Source organism: Dicentrarchus labrax, unplaced genomic scaffold (assembly GCF_905237075.1).
Source record: "Dicentrarchus labrax unplaced genomic scaffold, dlabrax2021, whole genome shotgun sequence".
Lineage (NCBI taxonomy): Eukaryota > Metazoa > Chordata > Actinopteri > Moronidae > Dicentrarchus > Dicentrarchus labrax.
The window spans coordinates 18,252,894-18,272,907 of NW_026136707.1; the positions used below are offsets into that span (position 1 = coordinate 18,252,894).

Genomic DNA, 20,014 nt, shown 5'->3' on the forward strand with positions numbered 1-20,014 from the left:
TTTAACTATTTTGAAAAGCTTTCTTGAAGGTGTGTGAAACTTAAACATTTAGTGTCTAACTTAACTTAGATATATAAATGTATTTGTAGGTAATGGGCTAATATTATATTGTACTCTTTGAGTATTCAGAAAAGCGCTTTTTCAATAAAATGTATTATTATTATTAAAATCACCATTACAGGTCCACCAAAGTCCTTTTTGAAATAATATAAGTCACACACTAAAAATTTCCCACAACATCAGATGGATGTCCGTAAAATACCTTCAGCAGGACTGTGCTGGTGCTGGAAAGAATTTATTATTCATGATAGGTATTATTAAGGCCCTTGCGTTTGAAGTCCACCAGCTAACATTCTCCCTCAGGCAAATCTGAGTAGAAAATCACTTTAATTAATCCAGATGCTGTCGTCCCACCGTTGGGTACAGCCGCTGTACCCCAAAGTCTGCCTTTCTACTGCGGTGACACCGCCTGGATAATTGCACTGTCAAGGTCAGAGATGGTTAGGTTTCAGTACACTGTTCAAGTGGAAGGAATCGAATCAAAGGGCTCTGAGAGGGTCTAATCCCTCCGCTGGAATGGCTTTGATTGTGTCAGGGAGCAATTAAGCATAGGTGCGTGTGTGTTTGGTCAATATATCAGTCACTGCGAGTCACAGTGGCACGTATGAGCACTTTGAAACTTGGGCTGCAAGGTATTTTAATGCTACGTGGAACGCCTGAGCTTTTTCCCATGTTTAATCACGCATAGATGAAGCAGAATTTACACCAGTGATGTTAAAAGGCCATACATTTAATTCATATAATGTTTAATATTTAACCCCCAGGAAATGAAAGCGGCAGTTTTGATAAAGATTTAAGCTTTAGGCACAATCATTTTGTTTAGCTTCTAATGTAGTTAGTTGAAGTCTACTTCTGTCCCTCTTGTGTAACCTCCTGACTCCTGAAATATAATAAACATACAGTTCAGCCACAGCAAGTCAGCAAGTGTGTGTGGTGCCTAATGAGGGGCTGCTCTGAGAGTTTAGGCTGATGTTAATTTGTTTTGTTTTTGTTGCAAACTGTGTGTCTGTAAATAATGTGTAAATGACGAGCTGTCATGCCATCCGGCCAGGCCACACACATGGACTAACACAGTAAGACACACACACACACACACTCATTACAAACAAGCCCTTTATCATTCCCAGTGATTGTGGTGCCAGGCTCTTTGTTTAGAATGCATTCATGGTTTGGTCATTATTTGCAAGCCCAATTTTGGAAGTACAAAAAAACTTGACCTTTTAGTTTAAAAAAAGAGGGAGGTCTGAGTGGCACTTCAAACTTGTCAAAGACGGAGGATTGTCATGAGAAATTAGTCAATGTTTCGACTTGATCTCTAATTTCTAACTTACAGTCATAAGGGGTCAATATCTGAATTTACATCTGACACTACATCTTTCCTAAATCAACAATCTATTCAACTGTGAACTTTTCTCTCCATCTCTCTTTTTTCGCTTTTCACGCAAGTAGTAGGTTTTTTCCTTTGAATAGTCGGACGCAACACCATGAAGACCTCTCAGAGACACTGTCTGCCCGTATTTAAATCATTTTTGCACCTTACCCCTCGCTATGTCAGCCAGCTTTTCCTTTCGAGTGTGGCTTTTTGGAACAGCTATGAACACTTTTGCTTTCTGACGTGATCAGACAACAGGCCATACGAAGCTCCACTTGATCATTTTTCTTGAATCACCTTTATCAGAAAGTTTAGCAGTTTAACGGTATGTCCAGTTTCCAATGTGGTAGATGACTCTACTTGGAGCAGTGGGTCAGAGGCAGCAAGACACACAACTCTATAAACACAAGCAGAGCTTCTCAAAGACCCTGAAAACTCCTAAAAATAGAGCCTTTACACACCCACTCACAGCCACACATGCTCAGAATATGTAAACACATACAGTACACGTACACATGCAGAAACACATGTACAGGCAGATATATACACACACACACAAACACACATACACACTCTATGGCCACATGGGCAGCCTGCTCACAACCGCCAATGCAAACATGAAATAATATTAGTCGACTATAAAATGGCAGGTCATATTTTTAAAATACCAACGGAGGGTCATGAACTGCTGCATAAAAGACCATCATAGTTGTGAGCCCGAGCTGTTTGGCTCCAAATATACCCCAGAGTCTAACTTAAGACCTGGAGAGGTGCCTGCAAAGTATTTTTGGGTCAGTGTTTACAGGTGTTTGTTCAGTGGCAGCAGTGCCAAGAGGTTAATAGGATACCCACTTTAAGAAGTTCAAATAGACTAAAGTCCATGTTGTTGAATTTGCGGTTATTTTGACCCAAGGATGGCCGGGGAAGGAGGCTTCATAGAGGAGAAGAACACCTTTAAAGTCCCCTGAGGTGTAACTTGTATTGCAGTTACATCCATTTACAAAAACTATGCCTCAGCAGATTATTTAGTAATCTGCTAATGTGAAAGCGCAGTATGGTCGAGTATCGAGTATGACTGTCGGTTGGGTCGGGGTCAGAATGGTAAAATTATTTAGAAAATCCAATGACAAGACAATGAGGGAAGCTTCTAACTTTTAGAGTCTTCAGCCTTCCTTCAGCAATAATCATTACACCACAAATCACTGCAGGGTTCTGCCCACATTTCTAATGTCATAAGACTTGGTTCTCCAGGAAACTATCTTTACCTGATAGTTGAAATCAAATATAAAAGCGTGGTAGTCTGAGTAATTACTGTTAAACCATGTTTATCTGATTGGAAAGCTGGATTGGATTGGTGCAAATATATAATGATCAAAACATTTTTTGCTCTTCTTTCTTTCTTTCTCTTTTGTTTTGGTCGCACAGTAGCTTTTTCGAGATTTGTAGTGTGTTACAAATAATAATTTCAGGACAAGAGGAGATATATATATAGATTTTGAATAAGATTCAGTTATTATGCTTACACCTCACAATTTATAACCATACACTGTTCCTCCCTTGTTGCTTGTTGATGTTGTTTACTGTGGGTCTATGTGGGTTAAGAAGTGCTCTGCGCTATATCTGTCTCCTCAGAACCTAGATTTCATCTTCCTCTCCTTCCTTCATCCTTCCTCTCTTGGACCTTCTCACCCTCCCCCTCCTTCTGTTGTAGTTTTTCCACTAACCTCCATGTGTCTGCTCTTCTTCCTCTACAGGTTCCGCTCTGTCCATCTTGTATCGAAACTGATCCAACCAAGCAAATTGTACGAAAGAGCTGACAAACACAAAACATGGCTGTGGCCGGATGTCCGGATTATTTCCTGCATCATCCAAACTATCAGGTAAATGGCAATTTTGCGTAGGTTGCTCTTCAGTAAGTTAAAATCTACCTTTAAGTATAATGTATATGCTGTTTTAACATGATGTCAGTACATCATACATAACTGATGAACCCCCCAGAGTTGTCACCAGATGCTTGTTTAAGGTTTTTAACCCAAAGTAACTTAATTTAATAGAAATGCTGAAATGTGCCAGTGTCCCCATGAAATTACATTGGATCCTGTTACAGCACCAAGCGTTGAATGTGTTCATCCACGGGGCATGGCTAACATGAACATAATTCATAAATTAAACTTCTGGGAATTTGTTAGCTGGATGAGATTGTGAAATTTGAAATCTGTCCCTGTAGAAACCAGGCACCTTATTATTCAGTCCCTCCAGAAAAACGTGATTATGCGATCGCATAATTCAATGCATAATCAGCCAAAGTCCGCATATTTATGCGGGGGCCGCATTTTTTCAAATACGCCGCACTTTCGCCGCATAAATTGCCGATTTTCGTGCAAAATATGCGGGGCTTGCATGATTTCATAATCCCCGCATTTTCGTTGCAAAAAAGTCACATATATCTTAGCAGAAAGTTGAAAAATGTTGCATTTACTTCACACAAGAGCAGCCATTTTCCCGTTGCCATGGGAACGTTATGAAGTGACGTAATTACGCGAGATGAACATCATCGAAAAGCCGCAAACCCCGCGATGAAGCTGCAATTTTTGCACGTTCCCACAATTTCATCGCATAAAATTGCATAAATTGCATAAATTGCCGCATATTCCATCGCATTTTTTAAGAAAACGTGCTGCATAATCAAGGATTTTGCCCCGCAACAATCACAAAAAAACTCGAAAACTGAACGTTTTTCTGGAGGGACTGATTATTTATGTGTTTAACATGGGAAACTAATAATAAACCACCCATCAAGGTACTGTTGACTACTTTCTAAGAATTCTAAGAAATAGCGAGGGTGTGGATTCATGTCTCTATGGTCCTTGCCAATAGTTCTGCCTTTCCCAGCCTCTCTTGATCAGCCCTTTAGATGCTCTCAATAGTATATTTGGTTTATTAGTTAGTAGTATGGACTGCAGAAAGAAATAAGGACAGAATGGTTATATTTGTTCTGTTTGGTCTAGTTCTAACTAAAGAGTCAGTAACCCTACAGCTCTTTGTGGTCATATCACTGCCATTCACTGACTGTTGGCCCAATGGAGGTAGAAAAGCATCTTCTTTTGGCTGACACACCCCCAGGTAATGGCTGCTCTTTTCATTTCAATTGTATGCGCGGCCTATTAAGTCAGACACAAACACACAGACTAGGACCTTTCTTATTGAGTGCATTTAGAGTGTTCCTAATGCAGTGGAAATCATATTCATGTTCCTGGTGTAAAGCTCACCCCAAATCAGAATGAAAAAATAAGTCAAAGAAAAAAAGAAAAATCAACCACATGCATAAAAAAAAAAACTTCTCCCAAAACCACAAAATTGTTTTTCATGAAGAGTGGTATATTTCGATCATGGGTCTGGGGTGATTGACTGTAGCTCACCGGACTGTAGGTGGATAGATACATAGACAAACAGTAAGGGGGGGAATCAGTGTTTTATTGTATTTATATCTGAACTTCAAAGTCAGACTAAAAGTCAGAGTTGGCTCAAAGTCAGAAATATGTCATCACTCTTAAAACTGCACGCAACCAAATTGTATCACTGTGCACTCAGTAGTTGCGTTGAGGTGTAAAGTCATGTGTTTTGGCTAATGTTTTAAATCTAATCTTATTTTGTTGAATGTACAATCCAGATTTTTCATGTAACTTGAATGCAGCACAGAGCAGTAAGAGCATATGGATAATAGAGGGACAAATTCTGTTACTTTAAGCTTTGAGTTCAAACAAAGACCTCATGTTACAGGTTTAGTAGATTGTTCACACCGACCTCCGTAGAGCAAAGGGCCTCCAAACATTTGTGTTAGGGCAGTAGCACTATTGGTCTGATCAGAGGATAGTCTGTTGTTTGCTCGTCATCTGGGCCATGGCTTTAGCTATGACCTTTGACCTCAGAGCTGCTAGAGGACAGAGAGTTCAGCCAGCTTGACTTTTCAGATCTCCAAAGCTTAGAGAGACAGAAACCAAAGGTGTGTGTGTGTGTGTGTGTGTGTGTGTGTGTGTGTGTGTGTGTGTTAGAGTGAAGTCAGGGTCACTAGTGTGTATATTGTTTCTGCCTTTCTGCCTTATTGCTTCAGCTGCAAAGATGAATCCACATATGTTGTGAAATTTTAATGAGGCATACATTTCATAACAGAAGAGTTTAAGGAACTAACCCAACAAAAATAAAACTGCAGGGAATAGGCCTTGAGTTGAGGCTAAGGTGACACCCCCTTTAGCACAACAAATCATCATATGTACGTAGTGTTAAAAAATAGAGCAATGTAAATATGTGTAGGGGAATCTTCTCTGCTTAACGTGTGCTTATTGCATTCACAGGGATTCTCAAACACACCAAGCATCTTGGTCTTGTTATTTAGATGGTTTTAATGGAAATCAACTAGGGATTGTATGAATAATCATTTAGTTCTTCCATTTTTGTCACCAGTTTGGATGGGTGCGGCTGGAGCTACACTATACAGACCTTAATGTACACACTTTAGTTCACACACGCACATACACACACACACACACACACACAACACACACTGTGGTCCACACAGACACACTCTCACTCGGCTGTTTGCAAAGCATTCATCTATAACAGATGTACCTTGACTCGCTGAATGAGGAAACTCATTCACTGTGAAGTTCCAGGGTTAGGGAAGATTTTCCCTGATAAAACTGCCACTGCAATTCAAAACAGATTCAACTGAAGATAACATTCACGCTAAACTCAAGGGATTATATCACCACTTTAAATCTAATCTAATGTGGTAAAAAGGAATTGTTAGTGGCAGGAGGATTAGAACCCCTTAATCCTATAACACATTTTATAAAATATAAAACTAACCTTGGCTCTCACCTATAGTAAAATATAGAGTAGATTACACACTTAAATGCTGCGTAAACAGAGCTCAAGGAATCTCTGTATGCCAAAAAATAATATTGTCATGTATAAAAGTTCTGTATGCCCTCCAGTGTATCAAGCTTCCCCAAATCTATGTTGGATCACTGAATAAACAAGCAGAGTCCAGAATTTGAGCAGAATTTTTTGCGGTGAGAAAGCTGGATTGTTTTATCTGGCGCTAAAGATTACAAGATTTTGTTGTGTTTCCCATAGCCAACCAGTATTCCTAGATATTGCAAGATTACGTTTGTTTTGTTCGAGCTTTTGCAATGTCAATGCATTTGTAAGAGGAAGATTTCCCCCAGAAAATGTCAGTGTGGACATGGTTTTGAGGCTATGGTGACTAAATTAACTTTGCAGCTTTGACTCAGTCTCTCATAATCTAATGTACAACATCAAAGCGTTCCTTCATTCACTGTAGCCAGTTTTTACAGTTCAGGGTCATGGACTGGCTGGAGCCAACATGCATTATGTGGTAGGCAAGATGAAAAGTTAGGAATTATATTCCACAGGGGATGTTCTGATCCTAAGTGGGAAATCATGTTTTATTTTTAACCCAATAAATATTTTGGGTTTATGATGGTAATAATAGCTTTTGTTCTCACCTTGGATAGGGACCAGTGGCCAAAGTTGGATACAAACCACTGACAGTAATTTCAAACAAACCTCATACAATCTTCAGAAATTATTAACATTGCACTACACTACCATCTCACTGTACTGTATATCACAGTTTTTCAGTAGTAGTGAGTAGCCAGGGATTATTCAATAAGTAGGGCTGCTTATGATGTATCTTACACAATTTACTAGTTCTATTGAACTCACATATACCTCTCAGATAGTCTGGATGAATAGCACAACAAAGCAAACAATAGCTAACATAATTATAGTGTAATATTGTAATCGATTAATTTGAATTTAAACAAAGATAATAAAAAACCCAAATCAGCTAATATTATCTAAAAATTAGTCATAGGCCAGCCTGTCAGTGGCTCAGCTGGGCTGTGTCAGCAGCTACAGCAGAGTCTACTGTATAAACAAACAGATAAATGAGGCACTAGAGCAGACATTAGCTTGACCCCCTGATCCCATTCTGGCTAATTATGTAAGAAGGGATTTCCACTTGCTGTCTAGTGTTCATGTATGTTGTAACAGGACTATCTCAGCTAGTGCTACTGCCAGAAGCAATTCTAGCACCCTTGAGGAATATTTCCACATCTTCAAAGCCTTCTGAGAATGTTAAGTTCTAGGTAACAGAAACTGCAATTTTAAACGTCAAACCTCAAATGTTCTTTGCCAAAAACCTCTCAGTGAGTCAAGTATTAATCGTATTTAATCCCCGGTCATAACATTTAACCTGAGTCTGACCTCTTCTAAAGACAAAACTCTGACATGTGTCTCAGTTTTTCCCTTTTGTTTGATGTCCAGTCTCCAGACCTTTGTGTCTGTCCTGCTTTCAGTGCTTTAACCTTGTCTCCAGCCTTCCACTGAATCCTTTTATAAAGAACCCATAACCCCTTGACTCTTATTTGGAGTTCCTTTCAACTTTATCAATGTTAAAGGGCCCTTATATGCTTCTTGTCAAAACTTGGCCTACCTTTAGTCCTGTTTTGACCTCTCTTTAAGAACTTAAGCAACACGTGTATGTGTGTGCGTGCGCGCCTGTGCTTTTGTGTCTGTCTTTTAGTGTCTCTGAGTGTGGGAGAGACTGAAAAAGCAAGAACAAGAATAAAAGAGAACATCTGTTTTTTTTTTCTTCAGCATTTAAAAAAAGAAGAAATGCTTGCTTTTATTTTCTTATTTTCCCCCTCCTCTTTGTGGTCTCAACCTTTATAGGCTTCAATAAACGTATAACCAAATGCAGAGTTGGGCAATGGCATGGCTGAGAATTATGCTAAATGGCCAGTATCTATAGGATTAAATCCTCAAGTTAACATTCTATCAATTGTCTATAGAGGCATCAAAGGCTGTCTGGGTTTTGGATTTTTGTTGGTAAGATCCACAAAAAAGTTCAAGGTGTGCTTTAAAGAGAGAGAGAGAGAGAGTGTGAGTGTGAGTGTGAGTGTGAGTGTGAGTGTGTGTGTGTGTGTGTGTGTGTGTGTGTGTGTTTGTGTGTGTGTTAACTCATTTACTCCCGGACAGCCATGCAAAACAGCATTCAAGACCACTATATGGTGTGAAAGAGTTCTTGCATTTTTTGCTCAGTGGAGCTGAACCATTACCATCCTGTCCTGAATATACACACACACACACACACACACACACACACACACACACACACACACACAGACTAACGTTGTGCTGTACCATCCCACCAACCAAACCGTCGTCCCACTGTTTGGGTGACTGGGTAGGGATCAGTCACAGTCTGGTAGCTGGACCCCCAGACGATGTGTGTTGATGATGGCGTTTGCTGTGTCACAGGAACAAATGGGGTGATTCTGTGGTTATTTGACCATTTTTTTTTTATTTCAAAAGGTTAGTCCCATTAAGCTGCAAAATCTCTTTTTCGATGTGGCCAAGGCGCCTGCAACTCGAGACAATACAAAGACGGAACAATGTGATGTAGTGATTGGATGCGGTTGGGTTAGTTGTTATAGAAGAGGGATTGTGGGGGGTGGTGGACGACAGAACCATATACTGACGTTGAACTTCTAGTTATGTTCAGTTTAGTCTGAACGTTTGCACCAGTATAGATGCCGTAGAGGAACACTAACGACTTATTTTTCACTGAGCATGAAAACGAAACATTTTGCAGGCAAATCATGGATTATAGATTTCCAAACTATTCAGCCGAGCATTTATTTTGAAGAATGGAGTCATCAGAGTGTCATTCTACTTCAAGCCTTATTCTCACAGTGAGTCAATTACCTTCTAAGTCTTCTTCGTAAAATTACTTTAAACGTCACAGGTAAAATTAAATTTGAGCTTTGCATTAGAAATGGATTGTCCAGGAATGCCATTACTATGGTGCAAAGAAACGCATATTATACAAAGTAGCTGTTAGAATAACTTTCCAAATGCTTTTGGTATGTTTTATTATTTGGGATAAAAATGTTATTAAATTGCATAAGACATCTGATTTCCTCGATGTGTAACAGTGGGAAAAGAGAAACAAGGCAAAGCATTAATTGGTTATTTAAACAGTTATAAATGTTGTACTGTGGTAGTAGAGCAACACTCAGTTTTAAGAATTTAAAAATACATTTAATCTTCTTAAGTACACCCTGATCTGCTTTATTAAGTGAGACACTATGGGTCTAAAGAATGACGTGATGGGTACCAGGACCATCATCATTTATTCATTGTAACTCAATGGCTGTGGATCCAATAATGATAACTCGAACTGACATAAGGCAAAAAAATTATACTTCTATTATAGAAAAAGCTTGTGTCAAAGAATCCAGCTCTGCCTGCATTGTCTACTACTACTCTAAATGAGGCAGAAGAAGTGACTGCAACAGTTTTTATTACAGCATCAGAGGAGGTCTGCTGTGTAGAGACACAGTCAGTAGCAATGTCTTTCTGAGCTCAGTCGTATACCCCAGTACGTTCTGTTCCCACTCCTGCTGTTGAACCCTGCTCGGGACACCACACACGCAAATGCATGCTCACAAATAATGGAAAATCCACATTTGTACTCTTTGTAGTTGTAAATGCTAAAGACAAATCCCAATCAAATGTGTTTCTAAACAGAAAAAGAGAAATCAGTCAAACCAGGACATTGTGGGTATATGGTAGATTATCTGCTGGTCTTCTGTGCTCTGATGCCTACCTGGCAATGTTCACACACTGTTTGTAGAATGTAGCATTGTTTTCACACAAGCAGTGTATAAAGAGTAGAGGTTACCTTAGTTCAGCTTTTTGTTTTTTAATTTGTTATACTTTTATGTAGGATTTAAATTTCATCATATTTCTGTTTAGTTTTCTGAACTACTGACTATTTATATTTTTGTCCTATTTGTCTTCCTCAGCCCATTTTTATTTTATAATACCAATTTGCACCCAACTAATAGTTTTAGCTCTAAGACATATGAAACTACAGTTTTGCGACAATTGTGCATCTTTTGTTTCTTCAACAGCGTGCAGCCTGATCCCACACACTGAGCACTATGATCCCTGCATAACACCTCTCTCTAAAAACTGGTTTATGTAGAGGTATAATCACAGTATATTGCCATTTAGTGCATTGCTTCTGTGACACCTACATTGTTTTCCTGGTATGTCATCTCAACAAATCAATATTAACTCTTTGAACTTAATTTGAATGATTACATGCTTCACCATGTAGACGATAAAATGCTTCAGCACCTATTTTTTTTAGTTTTTTTGTTTTACTTTTTTTCTTATTCTTTTTTTAATTAAACAATATAGGTTGAGTGTTTGGCTCCAGTAACAAAGTTCCCACTGGGTTAACAAAATGTTCTTCTTGTTTTTCTTTCTTTTGTCTCCCTCAGCAGGACAATATAGACCGGTCTTCCAATCACAGACAAGCTGACCTCATTGGTCCAGCCTTCCAGCAATCAGCCAATCGGAGTTCTCCTAACCATCAAGGTTGGTGTTTAACCACCCATAGATACTGTATGTGTTATGGTGTGTGTGTGTGTGTCTGTGGACATGTTTAACTCATGTTGAGGGGACATAAATCTGTTTACCCAGTCACATTGTGGGGACTCACCTTCCTTTTGGGGACAAAACACAAGTCCCCAACCATAACATTTGTGGGTGAAGGTTAGGTTAAGGTTAACCACCTTCTTGAGTTACATTGGTGTATAATACAGAAGCTCGTACTTGGTTATACTCTGACATCATATTACATCTGATTTAAAATATGCTGTGGGACATATGATATTGTATACTATTGGGATTTACGGTACGTTGACTTGGTGTAACATAAGCTTGCTGTGTATTCTAAGAGAATTAAGATAATATGATGTATTATAAGAGAATACAAAAAGGTCATAGAAATTACCTGGGAATCTGGTACTATGGGTTTGTGCAAGTCTGTGTGTCTGTTTCTGTGTTTGTGTGTGTGTGTCCCTTGTCTCAGTACAGTGTGGAGTGGGGCTTGCTGCTCATTATCCCCCATTGGGCCGAGGGTGGGTCGAGGGGGATAATATATATTTGGGTCTCTTCCGCTGTAAATATTTCAGCAGTTCAAAGGATGATCTGCATGGACACAGGGTGCCATTATAATTACGCTGTCTATTTAATTGTGCCATACAGAATTCATCCATGACAATCGGAGCATGAGATTTAAGCACAATATTGTCTCAGCATGGGAGGTATGGGAGGGGAGTCTGTGAGGACTCAATGAGTGAATTAGAACGCTTGGCCCTGGCATGAGAAATAAATGGAGCAGAAATGACATTGTCATTTTTCAAGATCAGCCGGGACGGAGGGAACTCAAAAGGCAGACAAATGGAGATGGCTTTGACTGAGGAACATTTTGTTTACACTCTCCGCATAAGGATATTTTCGATAGATACCCAGTTTTTTGTACAGTACATTATGCCTGACGTGTTGGGAGCCTGACTTTTGAGCACAGTGCAGTCCAGTATGTAAACCATTCAGATTTTTGTAAGATCTCCTTTTCACCTCTCTTTTTTTAAAAAATGTATCAAGTAGCCTAATGGATGACAATGTATGGCCAGCAAGCTACCACTTTTATGTACTTTTACCACTTTAGCATGTTTCAAGTCTGTATCATTTCAGCAGAGATTATGAATTCACCCCCAGTACCTCTGGTGTTGTTTAGTGGGATGTTAATCCGTATTTATGTTATTTAACTTGTTTTCCAGTGAACTCGCTTGTTAATTCTTACAGGACTATAAAGAGCCACCAGCTATTTGCTGTGTTTGCTATGAAGCTAGAGCAGTTATAAACCTATTAATTTTGGAAGGAACAGTATGGCTTTGTTGGAACATGACCTGTCATTATGTTTATGATGAGTAACTACTGAGCAGCTTATTCAGGAATTTGCAATCCAGTATTCGATGTCTACCAATGGAAGTTGCTTCACATGATATTCCCAACATATATTTGATCAATTCTGCCATGCACATAAAGTTTAATATGGCTTACCCAAATGTAGTCTTTCTTGAAATAACTAGAAAAATGCAGAAGCCATGTTGTCCCAAGCTGTGCCATGACACATATGCAAGTCCTCTCCAGCCTCTCACAGATGCGATGTCACAGGCTTGCACTGTGCAAATGCTGTTCCCTCTTTGTTGTTTTTCCCTGTTACACACCAGAATGACTTCAGTCGTATCGCTGAGGTCATTTTCTATAGGGTTGTAGAACTCGCTCTTCACACAAAGGCCACATATAAAATTAGGAAATGCTCTAAAAAGAGGTAGGTACCCGCATCTTTTCTTCCCCATCACTCCAAATGATGTGTGTGTATATGGTAATCTTAATACACTTCAAGAGAAATCGAGTATGTATTCTTTTGCTTCCAGATTTAATCATCATCAACTATCTATGGAGGCCTAAGTTGTCATTATATTGTGCCCAAATTCTACTATCAAATCCACCGTGTACACCTTAATTCAAGTACCAGCATTCAGTGTATTTTATATAGAGCCCCTTAAGGGCCAAGTGTGTAAATAATTAATGAAATAGACTTTCATTCACTTTCACAAGCAAAGTTCTGTATATAGATCCAGTCTAATGTTTGAGTCAAGTGTGACTGTGACAGGCACTCAGACCTGTTCTTTGCCATACATAAATGCTCTGATGCCTGAGCCACACAAGTGTAAAACTAATGATAATGATTATGTTAAATGACATGTTATCTTACTCATTTGTATTCTGCTTATTTGATAAAACTGATTTTCAATTCAGATAGTGTCAAAAACTGAAGCTGAAAACTCAAGCTAGTGGACCTTGTGTTTTGATTTTGGTTAAAAAAAAAAAAAAAAACTACCCTAAACTATGTCTGTAAAGCATATTTATACTAAGTCAGTTTCAAGAAAAAAAATCATGCCTTGACTTGTTTTTTTATTCATAATAAGGAAGGCAGTGTAGAACCTGTGATCCTTTCAGTTCTCAGTTCTTCAGTACTTCATCTGATTCCACTTTATTTGGATTGTCCACCTACAGATAGTTTGAGTGTTTTGTAACATTTCAACAGCTTATTAGTTGAAATTCATCTGTTTCACAAATAAAAGTTTGGCTAGATTTAGGCACAAAAACATCTTGATAAGGGTATCTTCATGAATTGTTACATATACTTATTATTGTCTGTAGGCACACTATCCAAATAAAGTGTTACCCTTCATCTTGTTCATAGGGACAACATTATGTCCGGAGAAGGTTTTGCCCTTGAGAAAAGAGAGAGAAAAATAAAAGAGACATGTGCGGGAAAGGGGAGTAGGCGGGGTGATCAGGTGTCCTTGCCTTTTGAACTTTAGTTATGTCATAACTGAACATTTGAGATGCCAGCGAAGTTGGTCATGACTTTATTGTAGTTCCATAAAGTCATTTGAATGTGACTATATAAAGGTCATTAAAGTATGATGTCACATATATATGTGGGGGGTTTTTTGTGTGTGTGTGTGTATATGCAGAGAGGTAAAGGGGTTTTTCAGATGGGCATGCAGCTGCTAGGCAACAAATCCCATCAATGGTACCAATGCAGTGCAGTAAGCTGACGGCGTGGCTCTTGGGTTGGGGGTGGGTGGCGGGGGTGGGGCGGATGACCAGCCATGATCTCAGGCCTAGAAATGAAGCTCCCACCTCCAGTTATTCCAGTTATGCCTTTGTGGAGAAAGGGTGACATGCCATGGGCACACACGCATGGACATGCACGTGCAGGCAACACATGCACGTGCAGGCAACACATGCACGCAAACAGACACACACTTTCACTCACAAACAGTGAGGGGCTGCATTCCTGAAAAGAATGGGGCTCTTTAACAGGGGGTTAAGGAAGGGTGCGGTGTGTGTGTGTGTGTGTGTGTGTGTGTGTGTGTGTGTGTGTGAAGAATATTATAAGGTGATGTGAAAGAAATGTTTTGCAATGATTTGCAACGATAAAAGTGATTGTCACCTCATTATTCTGTTTGGACTTTGCTTCATTCTTGCTTTTATCTATTTTACTATTCCGTCTTTCTTTCTGTACTTGCTATGGGTCATGCCTTGTAATGTCTTCATACATGAATGTCACTCCTGTATATCTTAATTTTTCCTTTAAATGTAAGATTGTGGTTGTAGGTGTAGTATTTACCTTAAGGCTGACAAGTTTTACAATTGGGAGGATATAGTGGAGAGAATGAGAATAAGGTAACATAACATTCCTCAGTTTTTTATTAAATTTAACCACCAGCCATGCGCTGTGAGGTTGTGATCTGGACTGAATGCTTACATTGACAATGTTAATGCTAATGTTTAGCAGATAATGTTTACCATGTTTACCATCTTAGTTTAGCAGGCCAACATGAATTACCACTAAACACAAAGTACAGCTGAGGCTGATGGGAATGTCATTAGTTTTGGTCAACCAAAGCATTGGACACGTTTTTGACCCCATGATGTATTACCCCAGGAGATAATCCAAAGTTGTTACAGTTAACGGTGGCACTAAATGAAAGGTCAGAGGGTCCTTGAACCAATATAGGATTCGTCCTCTGTACATGTCATGGCAATCCATGAGATATTTCACTTTGGATCAAAGGACCTATCAATCTACAGAGCGGCATGGCCATCCATAGAGCCATGCTGCTGTTTTGGCTAAAAACAATATCTATCTGGTTTACTTGTGTCTTACATTTTAAAATTTAAAAAAAAACTGAGCTTAAAATTTTAAATTGAATAAGACAACAGCTGTCACTTACAACTTACTAAGCAATGCTTTTGTGTTAAGTAAAACACCCTTATCACATGGTCGTCCTCACCCTTGTGACCCACTCTCCCTTTTACCCTTTCCCCCTTCTTCTTCCCCCTAAATGAGAGTCTGTGTCTCCGTCCCTCTATGTACTCCAGTCCCTGCTGTTCATCTCTGTTTTCCCTCCCTCCCTCCCTCCCTCCCTCGCTTCTCAAGTTTCCCTCTAACCCTCCCGCACTCTCCCTCCCCATGAGGAGCCTTGGCCCTTAGTGGGTGTGTGTGCTGTCACCAGAGGTATTGTACTCCCCAGTGCGGAGCCACGCTTGTGTGTGTGTGTGTGTGTGTGTGTGTGTGTGTGTGTGTGTGTGTGTGTGTGTGTGTGTGTGTGTGTGTGTGTGTGTGTGTGTGTGTGTGTGTGTGTGTGTGTGTGTGTGTGTGTGTGTGTGTGTGTGTGTGTGTGTGTGTGTGTGTGTTCAATTGATGTACTATATACCGCTTACATTCCCCTTTTCTACAGGAGGGTTGCCCCTCCTCTTTGTTTTTAAGTAGCAGGAATGACGAAAAAATGCATAGCCTACATTCCTTGGTTAAGGAAAAACAGAGCCATATGGATCTGCCATCAATACAATGGTTGTGTCTTGCTCACTAATGATCAGAAACAGTCTTTTATTGAAAACAAGCTTTTATGCAGATTCTTACCAGACTTGTTTTACAGTTGGTCATTACTGTATTCAGCGTTGGTCAGACAATAGTTTGGCTGTTTTTTTACCCCTATTAGTTTTGTTTTTTTTACCCATTATAGGTTCTCAGAAGAGGTGGAAGGGGACTTAACATGTAAGAGAAGATGAGCAGTTGAACTCAATTAAACCACAAGGAGAACACAAACATTTGGATAGATGGAGGTTTTCACTTTTACACGTTAGACCTAATTTTAAGCATTCACTTAGTTTCTAAATAATTTAAGTCATCATACAAATGTGGTGAACAGTCAATGTATTCGAAAAATATAGTTGTTTATTACAGCCATAGTCTAGTTCCCATAAGGCACAGTATTAACCAAACATTAAACCACTTCCACATCGATCCACAGTCTTTAAGATGATAGGATTCAAGGATAATCACACACATCTTAAAATAAAGGATTTGTTAAGAGGAAGGTCTTGTTAAGGAGGTGTTGGTTTCCTCTTCTTATCTAAATTTATTACACGGTATTGGCAGTGCATTTAACCTTTTATCTTTTTTCTTCCTAATAAAGCTGTAGAGGTGTTAATACCCTTTTTACACTAATTTTATCCTGTTAAACCTGCTGCATTCACAAATACCAGGGCCACAGCCACTGTATGCTTTAAGTACATGCTTGCTGTTTGTCTGGCTGTACTGAGAGGTTGCTGCTATGTCTCTGTTTTGTTGTATAAACCACTTGCTTAGCACATGGGGGTGGAGTGACAGTTTAGCAGACACTTATTTCCAAGCCAGGGTGCAGATTTATGCTGCATGCAATAATGCTCATAACATGCTGATCTTTACAGTGTATGGTTATTATCTGTAGTGTTTGGTGCCATGGTTTGTTACAGTTAAGCAACTGCATCACAGCTGCAAATGGTCACTGTCAACTGTCGCTCTGAGTGATCCCTGCTGCTTGAATCTAATTAATGGCTATAATATTGTAAGGCCTGGCACATCATGCCTGCTGTGTGTTTGGTGGGAATAAATAAAGTTGGTTATGTCTCTTTTACCCTTAGGTAAAAAAAAAAAACTTCTATTTTCTGTACTCTGTACTGTCAAGTAAGAACAACCCCAGTTCACTCCCTGGTCCAAATGTTCTTGGGTTTAAATCCTGTGTGTGCGTGCTTGCCTGCATGCTGTCTGTGTCATCAACCTGTCTGTCTACACCCGGGTGCATGACGCATGCCTTTGTTTGCCTGATTGGGACATGCATAGGTGATTGCGATTGCATGACACTGACACAAATATTCTACATCCATGTGTGAGTTTATGTGTTGTGTTCTCCACCAATCCCCTACAGAGGCCAAACTAGGTCTGATGAAAGAGGAAATACATTCTCCCACTAGCTTGAGGGTACATAGCTCACCTAATGAAAATAACACATTTTTCCTTTTTGGAATTTTCCTTACTTTTCATGTCATTTCTAGTTTACCCTCTAGTTTACAAATATAATTTGTTTATTATTTGTTTCATTATGTTTGCCTGAAAATGTCTTAGATTTTTATTCCTGCCGCTGCTGCCTGCAGGTAAGGTGTACCTTACCTGTGTTTCTGGTGTCTTACCCTGTCCTTAGCCTTGTTCATAGCCTTGTTTGTACCCTGTGTCCTGTAGTATATAGCTCTTTAGCTCTCCAGGCTATCTATAAGTAGCTGCTCCAGCTTACCTGTCACTATTAATACCTACAGATTAACCACCTGTGATTCACAGGCACCTGTGATACAGCTACCTGACACGTTTTCAGGAAAAGCTCCTCAAAGGCGACACTTAAGTTTTAGCAGGTAGCTTTTAGCATCAGTGCTGGGGGCAAAGCCATGCTGCTGTATTCAGGGATGGGAATGTGTACTTGCATGCTAACCTGTGGCTGCTGTTGTTGTTTCCCCTGGAACATATTTTATTTTTTTTTTAGGAAAAAACCCTGCTAGGCTGAGGGCCTCACTTTGAAGCCAGTGCTTTCAAAACTTCGCGTCACTCCAATTGCTATTTTCCAGTGTCAGCTTGCTGTGGAAGCAGGACTTTCAGCTGCTTTAGAGTGGCAGTACCCTCGCACCACCTTGCATGATCCAGCTGTGAGCTGTCCTGAACCTTGAGCGTTGGGGAAGTTACATGAGTCATGGCACATTTTAGGCTTTGGAGTTCTGACAGCAGCACAGAGCATATATGCTTTCATTCATTCATTCATTTATACAGATTTGTTTTTGAACAGATTGTTTTTCATTCAGTCTTTAAGAATGAGACTTTCTCATTTTGCATGTTGTTACAAAAACAAGATAATAACTAAAAGAGGAAAATAAAAATGAAACAGTACTGAATCATAATGTTGCTGTTGTACAAGGCTGGAATTATTGACCTGGTGCAGTTGATTCTCAATCATTTAATGCAAGTAGCAAAGAGACTTAATCCTAAGCCATATCTAGTCGCAAACGTCTTCTGTCATTGGGTTTCATTGTAATTAAGGTCATTTAAATGTGAGTTCATGTCCTGATATCTGTATGGGGTTCCCTCATGAACCACATACATTTTGGAGCCTCTGCCCTGCACAATTAGAGCTTGTCTCCCCCTGGTGGTTTTCTTGTGTCTTACAGTATAGTTAGTGGATCTTGATATAGGAATTTGATAATGAATTCATGAGATAGATGTCTTTATCATGATGAAGAATTATTAATCATAAGATGAGTCACCACTGCAGATTGTGATTTAGCAAAGTTCGGCACCCAATTTACCCAGATGATAAAACTTTGACAGCATGAAGCAATTAGGGAGAGAGCATCCCATCAATTGAACTCTCTTCAAACTGTGATTCGACATGCTGCTGGAGTCAGTTGAAAAATTCACTTCATGAATTTAAATGTGTCTAGAGGTTTTCACGGGGGCTTTGGGGATAGATTCTCCCCTCTGAAAAGAATTTCACATTCTGTTTTTAAAGACCTTTTTAAAAGCAGAATGTTTGATATGTGCAGTGAATTCAGAGCAGATGCCTTCGCTTTGAACCCCAGTGGTGTGAATTGAAAAGTGTTACGGGCAGGTTTGTGCTTGTACCTGTTATCCCAGGAGATTTGGCTCACAGGGCAGCACAATGTAGTCAAGATAGTCTTGCTGATTAAACACTCTAGCAAAAGTGTGTGTGTGTGTGTGTGTGTGTGTGTGTGTGTGTGTGTGTGTGTGTGTGTGTGTGTGTGTGTGTTTTTTTTTTTTTTTTAGTATTACTTAGAATTAAGGTGGTGCAAGTGAAGGTGGTGAGGTCAAGGGTTCAAATCCTGGCCACAAATCATAGAGAAACTGAAATAGAAAAGGGAAAGTCCCAACGATATCCAGAAACTTTTTTGTGTGTGCCTCAACTATTTGAAACCAAAGAAGCAGGCTTATAGGACTTTCATTTTTGTTTTATTGTGTTTTATTGCATTTAGGGTTTGGGTTTCTTTCCAGCTTTCAAGATGCATTTTCTGCTCCACACTGTTTTTTCAATACTTGTCTTCAACAAACTGAATGAATGTCTTCAGTGATGTGTTCCTTTCTCTCTGTCTCCTCCAGAGGATGATGTCGATTTAGAGGCCCTGGTGAATGATATGAACTCTTCGCTGGAGAGCCTGTACTCCACCTGCAGTAGTCAGCAGACAGAGTCAACCCCACTACTGCACAATGGACAGACCTCTGCCTCGCACCACCACCACCATCACACGCAACACAACCATCCTCGGCAGGGTCAGCAATCACACGTGCTAGGCCACGCCTCCCCAGAGCCGCCCTCCTCCACGTCCGCGGACGCCCAGCAAACCGGCCTCCGACGGTCACAACCCATGCACATCCTTGCTGTCAGGTATGTGTCTCCACAGTATATGAAGATTCTTCATTGAAATATTTCTTGGTGCACTTCAGCAGCTCAGAGTTGGATTGGAATGTGTGGCAGGCGCCGGACAAGAAATGGAGCTGAACCCTAGGGGGAGCTGTCCAGACTAGGGTGAAAGACAGCTTACATAAACATACAGTATAATTGGCTGCAGACTGGTATAGTGCACTGGGAGAGTGCCCTTCAAAGAGTGTAAGCACCACAATGACACAACCAGCATCGTAGAAAAACACAGCTTGACTCAAAGGGACATGGTTTAGAC

General features: G+C 39.8%; 2 protein-coding genes across 4 annotated transcripts in view; both read left to right on the top strand.

Annotated features, from left to right (window-relative positions):
- Positions 1-20,014, top strand: part of entpd3 (ectonucleoside triphosphate diphosphohydrolase 3) — a 125,005-nt gene that overhangs the window by 31,019 nt on the left and 73,972 nt on the right. The gene's annotated exons all lie outside the window — the stretch shown is intronic.
- Positions 1-20,014, top strand: part of grb10b (growth factor receptor-bound protein 10b) — a 65,320-nt gene that overhangs the window by 9,909 nt on the left and 35,397 nt on the right. For 2 of the 3 annotated variants that reach the window (XM_051406847.1, XM_051406844.1), the window contains exons 2-4: positions 3,187-3,312; positions 10,813-10,909; positions 19,437-19,722. In XM_051406847.1, the coding sequence (XP_051262807.1) occupies positions 3,262-3,312; positions 10,813-10,909; positions 19,437-19,722 (434 nt within the window). In that variant the 5' untranslated portion in view covers positions 3,187-3,261. The remainder of the gene's footprint in view (positions 1-3,186; positions 3,313-10,812; positions 10,910-19,436; positions 19,723-20,014) is intronic. The other variant, XM_051406845.1, reaches the window with a different exon arrangement.